Below are 11723 nucleotides of genomic sequence, written 5' to 3'. Positions count from 1 at the left end.
TGGAACACTACTCACACTTCTTGGCATTAAAACAGGTCTAAGCGCTGATAACACACATGTAACAGAATAGATGAATCTCAAACACATTATGCTAAGTACAAGAAACCATAACCAAAGGGCACATATTATGTCTTTTATTTTACTTCACGAAAAAAGTAAAATGTTATACAGAAAAATCAGTGGTTTTCACAGACTTTGCGTGGGGGAGGACATTGGAGGTTTGGACATTTCCTGTATCTTGACCCTTGGGTTGATTAGCTGACTGCATGCTTTTGTCAACATTCATAGAACGGTGTATCAGAAAAGGGAGAATTTCATATTATGTATCTTATAATTTCTTAACCTTCTTTTTCTTTTTTTTTAAAGATGATATTTACAGGAAATTTTCTCTTCTCACGGCTATGCAGGATAAAGATCTTTGAATGGATATTTGATCAATGCAAAAACAATGCATCAGAAAATCAAGGTAGTGTATGCATCATCAGGCTGTCCCAAGATAAAATCTCAGAACTCTGCACCTTGATTACTATTTTACCTTTATTTCTTCTATTGTGTCCTGAATCAGGAAGAACTGTTCTACTTCTGGGTATAATTCCTGCTGCAGTCTCTAACTCTGATGGACTGTAAGTAATTCCTTTATTCCAGATCTGAGCTAGTTCGCCTCTGATTGAGATAATATGTTTTTCTGATTCTCTGTCACTCTTATTAACAAATCCTACTCAAACCCTTCTCAAACTGAATCAGTGCAATAAAAAACGGGGGGACCCACAACTACACAGAAGGGGCATTTAGTGTGGCCTTTATCCTGAGTCTCCTGTGATATATTGATTAGCAGTCCCTAGGTTTCATCTGTAGACTCATTCGTTCATCAAACTCTTACTTCTTTAAGCATGTTTAATAATAAGAGTTTATTAAAACTATGCATGATTAAATCATGCTCATTCAGTATAGCTCAGTTCCAGTGTCTGCATATTCATGTAGCGTCTGAATGATCCCTGACTTTTATTCCTCACAAATCTTCATAACCTAAGAGAAATAAAGAGTCTGGTGATACTAGAGTATCACAGTTCTGTTATGAAAAATACATGAAGGAAGAAAGTATAATACAGTAGGCCCGGAGTATGCAGCAGGCTCTCCGAAATCCCCTATGTATGTAGCTACAGGTACCTGGGTCTCAGAAGTCCTCACTTTAGTTGGCCATTTTTGCAGGGACGACTCAGTTGGAAACAGATCCCTGGGTGATAGTCCAGTAGCAAACTCAGGGGGCAGTAAGAGCAGGAACTCTGCTTCCCAGAATTCTCCTTCACTTTGCCCTTTGGGAAGGGACTTTGAAAAACACTATCTTGCTCATATGATCCTGACCAAATAGTTTGGGGCCTGCTCTTGACTTGTTTGATAGCTCACCTAAATTTTTCCCTAACCCCAGATGCAGAGAGATCTCACATAGTCTCCTCACAAACATCCTGTGAAGAGAGTAGTGACAGGTCACTGCCCACAAGCCACACCATTGGTGAATTGGCTAGTGCCAGTTCTTGGCCTCAGTACCCAACAAAGCATGAAGCGTTCTGGGCCCCCTTCTCCAACCCCTGTTCACAGAGCCCCTAGAAGACTTACCTTTAGATGGGGGTGCAGATGGTGAGGTCTCAGGCTGTTTCCCACTGTCCTGAGGAAAGGGCCAGGTAAGGCTTCAGACACCTGTCTTAGTCCATTTTGTGCTTCTATAAGATAATACCCAATACTGAGTAATTTATAAAGAACACAGATTTATTTTTTACAGTTCTTAAGGCTGGGAAGTTCAAGGGCAAGGGGTCTGCATCTGAAAAGCTCCTTCCTTCTTGCTGCATCATCCCATGGCAGAAAGCGGAAGGGCAAGAGAGTATGACTGAGAGAAAATAAGAAAATAAGAGCTCAAACTTTCAGCCTCAAGCTCTTTTATAATTGGCATTAATTCATTCATAAGGGGAAACCCTCATGATATTAATACCTCCAATTGTGCCCCACCCTCCAACACTATTGTATTGGTAATAAATATTTCAATGTGTAATATTTTTTGAACACATCAAAACCATTGCATTTTTTCCATGCTTGCATGCATGCAACATACATTCATTCCATCCCAATATCCTCAAAGTCATAACTCATTCCAGTGTCAACCCCAAAATTCAAATTACAGAGTGTCATCTAAATCAGAGATGAGTAAGACTCAAGGCAAGATTCATCTTGAAGCAAATTTGCTCTAGCTCTGAGCCTGTGAAATCAAAGCAAGTCTTCTACTTCCAAAGTACAATAGTGGGAAAGTCATAGAATAGACTCCCATTTCAAAAGGGAGAAACAGGCAGGAAAAAAAGGATAAGGATCCTAAATCTAAAACTCAAAAGGGCAAACAATGTTACATTTTGAGGCTTGAGAATAATCTTCTTTGACTCCATTTTCTGCCTTCTGGGAACTGGGGCAGTGATTGAATCCCCAAAGCCTCAGGCAGCCATGATCCAGTGGCTTTGCTGAGCTAAGTCTACCTATCAGGTTGGATTCTTGGTCCTGAAGCTCTTCTGGGCTGGCATTGAATGCTAGTAGCTATGCAGGTCTATAGTCTCAATGTCAATCTTGCTGCCGTGGCTCCACTCACTATACATTAGCGATATCTATCTGCAAAGATCACTGACCATTTTAATTAATTATTCCACTAGGTCCACTAGGTACTGCCCTGGTAGGTACTCTCTGTGGCAGCTCTCCAACTATAAAAGATCTCTACGTGGTCTTCCACACTGTCTGTTTGAAACTTTGAAATCTACGTGGCCAGCGAGTGAACTCTGTATGCATGAGGAATTAGAATCATTTGGATATCACTAATGATCACCATTTGCACCTTCCAGAAAGCCAGCCTGAACAGCTCCTGGGCCCATTTGAATCATAACTGAAGCAGCTGAGGAGTGCTATACCAGGATGCAAGGACAAGATACTTACAGTAGTAATGAATACTGAGGTCTCTCTGAAAACTTTACCCTCAGGTTCCTCTCTGGGCCTGTGATGGAAGGGGCAACCTTTGAAGGCAAGAAATGTCTTCAAGGTTTTTCTCACATTGTCTTGATGAAAAGCACCTGGTTCCCTTCTGCCTGTGGGAATCTTTTATTTTTTTAATTTTTGATAGATTTAGGGGGTACAGGTGTAATTTTGTTACATGGGCATATTATATAGTAGTGAACTACAGGCTTTTAAGTATACCCATCACATGGTAATCTCCTTATCAAAAGATCACTTGGTGAAGCCCTTAGTTTTTTATCTTAAATACATCTTTTCATTCTTTACATGGCTAGGCTAAATTTTTTCTATTAAATGATAGCTGTGTACATTAAGGCAATCATGAGGTACAGTGTGGTGTTTTCATATACAATTTGAAATATTTTCATCAAGCTGGTTAACACAGCCTTTATGTCATTTTCTTCGTTATTGTGTTAAGATGTTTATATTCTACTTTTAGAAAGATTCACTCGTACCCTTGTAAGATAAACCATAGAGGTAATCCCTCCAATCACCCTCCCTCCACCCATCTACCCCCTACCCTTCCCCTCTCCCTCTTACTCCTCATATTCTTAGGCTATAATTAGGTTATAACTTTTATATGAAAACTATAAATTAGTTTCATAATAGGGCTGTGTACATTGGATACTTTTTCTTCCATTCTTGTGATACTTTGCTAAGAAGAACATTTTCCAGCTCCATCCATGTAAATATTTGCTTTCCCCCTTTAACTTATAAATTCAATTATTATTACTATTATTACTACTATTATTTTTAGATTTTTGAGACACAGTTTCACTCTGTTGCCCTGGGTAGAATGCTGTGGCATCATCATAGCTCTAGCAACAACCTCAAGTGATCCTCATGCCTCATCCTCCCGAGTAGCTGGGACACAATGCCCAACTAATTTTTCTATTTTTATTAGAGGCATGCTAGTCTCACTCTGGCTAGTCTTGAACTCCTGAGCTCAAGCAATCTCCCTGTTTAGGACTACCAGAGTGCTAGAATTATAGGCATGAGCCACCATGCCCAGCCTACAAATTCATTTTTTAAATCATTTCTCTTTTCTCTCATTTTACTATATGTAGCCAAAAGAAGCCATGCCACATTGAATTCTTTACTGTTTATTTATTTATTTAGGCCACTTATCCTAGTCCACTACTCTTAAATGCTGCCTTCTGCTAAGTCCTGGGACATGGACACAATTCTGCCAAGTTATTTGCAACTGTATGTCAAGGATGGCTTTTACTTTGGTTTTCAATACCTTGATTACCATTTTTGTTGAGTCTTTACTGTCTATATTTCTTCCAATATCATGATTATGACCACTGAAGATTTAGACTTTCCCTTTAACTCCTGTGTGCCTCAGGACCTTCACCAGAATTGCCCTTAAGGTTCCATTCATAGCAATCTAAGCATTTTCTAGCCTGTTACTCCAAATTCTTCCAGCCTCTATTCATTACCTTTTCCCAAAGTCAATTCCACATTTTCAGATATTTGTTGTAGAGACAGCTCCACTTCTCAGTACCATTTTTTAAACCTTTGTTTTGTGCTGCTATAACAGAATGTCACAGACTGGGTAATTCATAAAAAACAAAGATTTATTCCTTACAGTTATGGAGGCTGGGACGTCCAAGGTCAAGGAGCCCTCATTTGGCAAGGGCTTTCTTACTGTGTCATCCCATCAGGGAAGGCAGAGGGTAAGAGATAAAACTGACATCCTCAGCCCTTTTTTTTTTTTTTTTTTGAGACAGACCCTCAAGCTGTCCCCCTGGGTAGAGTGCCATGGCATTACAGCTCACAGCAACCTCCAACTCCTGGGCTCTAGCGAGTCTCCTGCCTCTGCCTCCCAAGTAGCTGGGACCACAGGCGCCCACCACAATGCCCGGCTATTTTGTGGTTGCAGCCGTCATTGTTGTTTGGCGGGTCCGGCTGGGGATTCGAACCCGCCACCTTAGGTGTACGTGGCTGGCGCCTTAGCCGGTTGAGCTATAGGCACCGAGCCCCCTCAGCCCTTTTATAATCAGAATTAATCTACTCTTAAGGGTGGATTCTTCATGATCCAAACATCCCATATTAGGCTTCACCTCCAAATGCTGTTGTATTGGGATTTAAGTTTCCAAGGCATGTTTGTTGGGGACACATTCAACACTTGTCATGGTTCCACAGTTGTCATGGGAAGGGCAGTTGTCATAGCTGAGGGGGAATCCTCCCTTTGCTATAGGAAAAAGCCCTGAAATAGGGCGGCACCTGTGGCTCAAAGAAGTAGGGTGCCGGCTTCATATGCCGGAGGTGGCGGGTTCAAACCTAGCTCTGGCCAAAAACTGCAAAAAAAAAAAAAGCTCGAAATATGTGATGATCTTCTGAGAATTGCAGATCTCCTGGTATGTAAAGACTTCAGAAAAACAACTGCACTAAAATACTTGACCAAACTCTAATGAGGCCCACCTTAACCCTATACCTTAGATGATCCCTTCCTCCTTAAAATACCCACTTGGGAAAGCTCAGCACTGCCAAGAGAATTTAATGTTTGTTCCTATCACCTTGTGATAGGCAGATAGGCCCCTCAAACACCTGTGAGAGATGTTATGTTAGAACGCTTGAAATTATAAATCCTTTTTCTGCCTTTTTTATTTTTTTTTTTTTGAGACAGTCTCAAGCTGTCATGCTGGTAGAGTGCTGTAGCATCACAGCTCACAGCAACCTCAAACTCTAGGACTTCGGCAATTCTCTTGCCTCAGCCTCCCAAGTAGCTGGGACTTACAAGTGCCCACCACATTGCCTGGCTATTCTTTTTTCTGTTGCAGTTGTCATTGTTGTTATAGCTCGCCCGGGCCAGGCTCGAACCCACCAACTTCGGTGTATGTGGTCGGCACCTTACCCACTGAGCTATAGGCACCACCCTTTTTCTGCCTTTTGAGATATAAATTCACTGTCCAAAATTATTTACTTGAGGGCCTGAAAACCCCCTATCTGAAATCCAAACATTCATAGAAATAACAATCTAGCTTTCGTTCCAAGCTAAAGGATAAGGATCTAACTTCAGGGTGCCTTGCTTCAACTTGTACCACTGCTTTCTGTCATAAAAATAAGATTTTGTTTCTCTTCTAGATAACAGCCAATTAACAAACCCAGGTGCCATACTCACAGCACAAATCAGTCTTTAAAAAGTCTCCAGCCTTTGTTTGGAGGAATTTTATTTCAGTTCACACTGGACTTTTCCCCTATCGCAGTAATTACTAAATCAAACCTGTCCTTTACACATTAACTGGTCTTGTCTTTGATATTTCTCCAAGTCCAAGATTTGGGAAGTGGGAAAGGGTCACTTGGAGTGAGGGAGGGGATTGTAAATCTTAGGATTCGTACGAGAGATAGAGGAGAACTAGAGCATCCACATTATCCTTGAATCCTTACATCAATCATTCAACCTAGATAGTAGGACCACCATAGATGTTTCTTGATGCCTACTTTGTAGTCCAGTATGTGATCTATTCTTGGATGTTCCATTTGTAGTTGTTATGTGAAGAGTTCTATATAAATTAAATTTTGTCACTCCTGATGTTTAACTCTTCTCCATTTGACTGAACATTTTGTTTATCTGTCATTCAGTGAGGTATAAAAAAGTCTCACCATGACAGTGGATTTATTCATTTCCCCATTTATTTTTATCAATTTCTGCTTATGTGTATTTTGGCTTCTATTAGAGGTTGCATAGAGATGTATAATTGTTTTATTAATATCTTTTTGTTGAGATGACCTTTTATCAATGCGAAATATGTTTTTAGTAATGCTTTTCCTTAAAGTATTTTTCTTTTATATTGTTATAAAAATTTAGTATCTTTTTTTACCTTGTATAGTTCTCAATCATAACCTTTTCAATTACCATTTCTCCGCTTTTCCCTTTCCAATTAAACATGCATTAGATTTAGCCACAATATCCCTTTAACTCTCATTCCCTCCCTTTCTCCATTCTCCATCATGTTGTCTCCTCAGGCTTCATTCTGTATATTTTCTTCAGAACTGTGCTCCATTTCTCTAATTGTTCCTTCAGATGGGACACTTAATCTTTGATCTTTGAACTACAACACCAAACATTCAGGGTAAATTTAATTGTTCCTCTAGAGAAAAGAAAAGAGGTGAAGGATTGGAGATGATTTCTCCAGGTGACTCAGCATGCAGAAAAGAAGCACAGCATGAAAAAGAAAGGGTTTGGATAAGTAATATTTGAAAATATCATGACTTAGAAGGATGTAAAATATGAGGCCCTCAGCCCACACCCTTCCCATTGTGCTTGCTTTCTCCTAAACTGTGGGTTCTTTCAACTTCTTATATCCCAGGAAGTAAAACTATAGGGAGATTTTTCAACTCTTTTGTAACCGTGATATATTTTTTTCTAGATTATAAAAAGCAGTGATTTTGCTTCATTACCCATGATATTTTCCAGGACTTTTTTTCTGGTTTTCAGAACATTGATGTGTTGTTCCCAATTTCACAATCCGCCCCCCTTAACATCCCTCAGTGACTTTCCCTCAGCAAAAACCAGCCTTTAAAAGGTCTCTAGCCATTTTTGGAAAGAATTAGTTCAGTTCACACTGTCCTAAAATGATCAATTTAATTATTCCTCTAGCTTTTAAGAAAGAGCAAGATGAAATATGTTTCTCAGGGTGGTACGGCAATTGGCCTCAATAATTCAGTTCTGTCATTCATCCTTCATCCCACCAGAAGCAAGATGCAGGTGCAACATTGAATGATGTCAATGTTAGCCACTGAATAAGATAGTTAAGTAGCTAGTTACTATGGCTAGAATGTATCAGCCAGAAGAGTAAGTAGCCATTTATCTAACAATGTGATTCTCCTGCCTCTAACTTGGCAGAATGGAGAATACTGTGACCGGATTAAGGGATGGGACAGATTTATTGTGGCTGTGGTATTAATGAGGAAAACATGTGTAGAAGACTTTCCTAGCATTCATGGACTCCTTCCTTCCCTCCACTCCCCACATCATTCCCTATGCCAACTGATCTAACTATAGGAGAGGCCAATCATAATACATATCATGACCATACATATACTAACATGTGGAGAGAATAAATATTCTAAATAGAGAGATGTAGGAACAGGGAGGATGGAACCTTAGGGAGCTAGTTTGAGATAATAATGAGTGCGCTAGCAAAGTGTAAAACATGTACAGGTGTGATGGGCCAGAGACAGTCTTATTGGTATCTCATAGAAATACTTGCTACTTTGATGGGAGCAGAGAGAGTGGGAAATCTGTTCTTTTTATTACAAGAGTTAACAGCCTTGGTTATTTAAGGGCGGGTACAAGGAATTGATAAGGGTAACTATAGGAAGGCTAGAGGAAGTTGTTCAATGGCAAAGGGAAAACTACTACCAAGAAAATAGACCAACTTCTTGCCAAATACATCAGTTACTCTCAAACTGAAAAATGTGTGGACTTCAGTTTCTGAAGTCTTTGTTGGAGTTATGGAAAGAATCTGCATTAGGGAGTATCTCCTGTGACAGTAAAAAAGGAAGATCCTTTAAAAATATTAACTTGAGGGTGGTGCCTGCGGCTCAAAGGAGTAGGGCACTGGCCCCATATGCCAGAGTTCAGACCCAGCCCAGGCCAAAAACTACAAAAAAAAAAAAAAAATTAAGCTGATTATCTGGAGAAGAGGTTTTGAATAGAAAAGAAGATGTGGAAAATACATGTCTGGAAAGACAAAAGTTGAAATCAAGTAATTGATCCCTTATTTAAAAATCTTGTAAAGCTCAGTAGGACAAAAATGACATTTGGTTGGATATGTTGTCAAAACTGAATTAATTACATGTTGCCTTTTTTCTGTCTCTTCTTTTCACTTTTAGATTTATCAAAATAAAGTATAACAAGACATGAGTTGAATTCACTTCAAGCCACTGCAATATTTCCTAACCTACAGTTGATGTAGAGAGCAGGGCGAAGCCATACAGGTGGGAAAAGGGAAGAAGAAATTCTAACACTGTTGTTGCCTCCCCTTTCAGAATTTTTAGTATGTGGCAAATTGGATTTGATTCTTTGTCCAGGCAGCTACCACTGCCTTTACATTGAAGGATGCCACCTACAGAATTTCAAGTGGGGAAAACCAAAATGTGTGTGATCAAGGCACTCATTGTACCTAGTCTCTGGGCAGGAGGACAGGCCAGGGGCTGGTCGTCTTCTGTGTGGTTTGAAGTCCTTGAGCTTGCTCTGCCTCTCCTTCCTGAAGAAATCTACCTTTGTCAGTCAGTCCTTCTGCTGTACCCTACGCTGTACAGAACAAGTTGCAGCCAGAATAAATGGAGGAGCTAAAGGTAAGGCAGACTCAAAAGAGTTAAAGGTAAAGCAGCCTCACCTCTTGCCCCAGGCCCCAATTTCCCTGTCACAACGACCAGTACAACCTCAGAGCCACTCTCCACCCATCCCTGCAGCTGATCATGAACAAATGGTATGATGTCTGCCAGCAAGCTCTTGACCTCCAGAAGCTCTACTTGACCCAGGTATGTCTGTCAGCAACGATTCTAGGGTAAGTGAGGGCAAAAGGGTTCTTCCTGGGAGGAATACTCAGGGATGACAACTTGAGGAGGGGGTCAGTGCTGTCGCTGGTCCAGGAGAACCCCTCTTGGCCTTTAGATTCCCTTTCCTGAAGACTTGGTGGGCCATGATATAGACATAATTCTCAATCGAAGAAACTGCCTGGCTGCTACCCTGCAGATCATTAGGAGAAATTTCCCTGAGGTGAAGCCTCAGGTAGCGACCTGGAAGAGATAGTATAGAGGGCAGGCTTGTCTCTGAGGCCCTAGAGAAGTGTTTTTCAAACTTTATCTCACAGGACACACTTGAACCTATAGCTCAACTTCCCCAGTACACTTAAATTATGCTGATAAAAAAGAGTTAAAAAATAATATATTTACAATACTTTGAACTGCGTACAAAATAATCTAATTAATGATCCTTAAAAATGTTTGTGGCTCACCTATGTGCTGCAGCAGACTGAATGAAAATCCTTGTCATAACCCCTCTTCCCCCAAAGTTATATTCCTTGAACTTGTGCAACAACAAACTGTCCTGGCTGGATGTCCTGGCTGACATTATAGAGAAGGCCCCCAATGTCAAGATCCTGAACTCTCCAAAACTGAGGTGAGAGGAGGGAGCCAGATCAAATTTGGGTGCGGGGTGGGGGGTAGTGTGTACCGGGATGATGGCAACTGGCAGGCAGAGGTAACCTGTGAGTGAAGAAGGGGACTGAGGGGTCCAGGGTCCCAGATGTCTCTCTTTTCCTGGGACTCCCTCTCCAGTTTCCCCCTCATCTTTCTCAACTGAAGTCACCTTGTGAGTTGGCCAAGATGAAAGACCACTGAAGCTGGAAGAGCTGTGGCTAGAAGGGAACCCACTGTGCAGCATCTCCCCAGAAAGGTCTGCCAACACAAGGTCAGTGGTAACCGCTGTCACCTTTCCTGGGCCCCTTCAATCCCCAGGAGCCTGAGCTGTCCCTGACAATGCCCTTCTGTAGGAGGAGGATGCCTTCCCTCTGGAAGAACCACAGGCCCTGTCCTCCCTTCTGTCTCTGTGTCCCTCTGCTGTGCTCACAGGGCTCCTTTCCTTCTCTGACCTGCTCACCTGTGTTTGCCGCCATTTTGCACCCAGCCTCCTCAAGCACGCCCTGAATGAGCATGCACCAAGAAGTAAGCCTCCCCTCCTCACCAGCACCAGGGCTATCCAGAGTTGGGCCAGATGCTGGGGCCCTGGACTGAGAAGTCCAAGACCCCATGATGATCCAGGCCTTCCTGCCTCCTTGTTGATGGGGGCTCTCCTTCCCTTGCTCTGTAACAGCCCACCCTCCTGTCCCAGGATGACATGGTGGCTTCCCAGACCCATGCTGAGGGCCAAGGCCCTGGGTGGCTGCTGTTGTGACATCTTTTCTTCTGGTGCAATGGCAGGAGATGGGCCCTTCTTGGGGAAAAGTTGCATTCCCTGCATCAAGAGACCAAAAGTGAGCAGAAGGCTCCCTGAAGCAGGAGTGGGAGGCAGAGGGCAGAGGAAGTTGAGGGGACAGGGGGACAGACCTTTGTCCCCCTGCCCCACCTCTCCCTCCTCCCATACCTCACAGCATCCTCCCTGTTCCTTCATAGAAGGCCTGGGTATCCTGAGGTGGGAATGGCTCCTTGGGTAAGGCACCAGCTCAGATGGGCACTTCTGGGTGACAACCATCAGAAGAGAACCTGGTGATCCTCAGAGGGGAGCCTCAGCCCCTCAACCCCATGCTTATCTGGGGCCTGATGCTTCACTCCTGGGGGAAGATCTCCTGCCCCTATGGCTGTCGCATTTCACATACCCCGCTAAGAATGGGCTCACCCAGGTGACAAAGGCCCTACCTGCTTCCCATGGGCCCCAGCCTAAAAGGTGCATGGATGCCATTCCTGCCTTGGTGCCCAAAGCCAACCAGGAGCATGTGAGGGAAAGGGCAGCTACAGCGGAGCCCTTATCTTTTCTCTTCCTCCCTCCTCCCATGGGAGAGCATTGTTCTTTTCCCTTCCTCTGCATTGCTTCCTCTTTCTCCAGGGACTGTGCTGTCCTCTGTTTCCTCCATCTCTCTTTTCCCAACCTTCATGCCCTTTGTGCTGTCCCCTGTCCTCCCCTCCCTTCCTGGTGATTCTGTCATTGCTCACCCCCTGCTCCACAATCCTGG

General features: G+C 42.6%; 1 protein-coding gene across 1 annotated transcript in view; it reads left to right on the top strand.

Moving 5' to 3' along the window:
- Positions 1 to 9072: 9072 nt before the first annotated feature.
- LOC100960453 (nuclear RNA export factor 2-like) overlaps positions 9073 to 11723 on the top strand; it is a gene marked incomplete at its 5' end in the record, with an annotated part of 71578 nt that continues 68927 nt past the window's right edge. The window contains 4 exon segments of the mRNA XM_012813932.1: positions 9073 to 9160; positions 9281 to 9348; positions 9466 to 9534; positions 9668 to 9772. Coding sequence (XP_012669386.1) covers positions 9073 to 9160; positions 9281 to 9348; positions 9466 to 9534; positions 9668 to 9772 — 330 coding nt within the window.

The sequence above is a fragment of the Otolemur garnettii genome, unplaced genomic scaffold (assembly GCF_000181295.1).
Source record: "Otolemur garnettii isolate 467f Iridium unplaced genomic scaffold, OtoGar3 scaffold00355, whole genome shotgun sequence".
Classification (NCBI taxonomy): Eukaryota; Metazoa; Chordata; class Mammalia; order Primates; family Galagidae; genus Otolemur; species Otolemur garnettii.
Note: the sequence above shows the minus strand (reverse complement) of the source record. Positions and strands in the feature narration are given on the sequence as shown.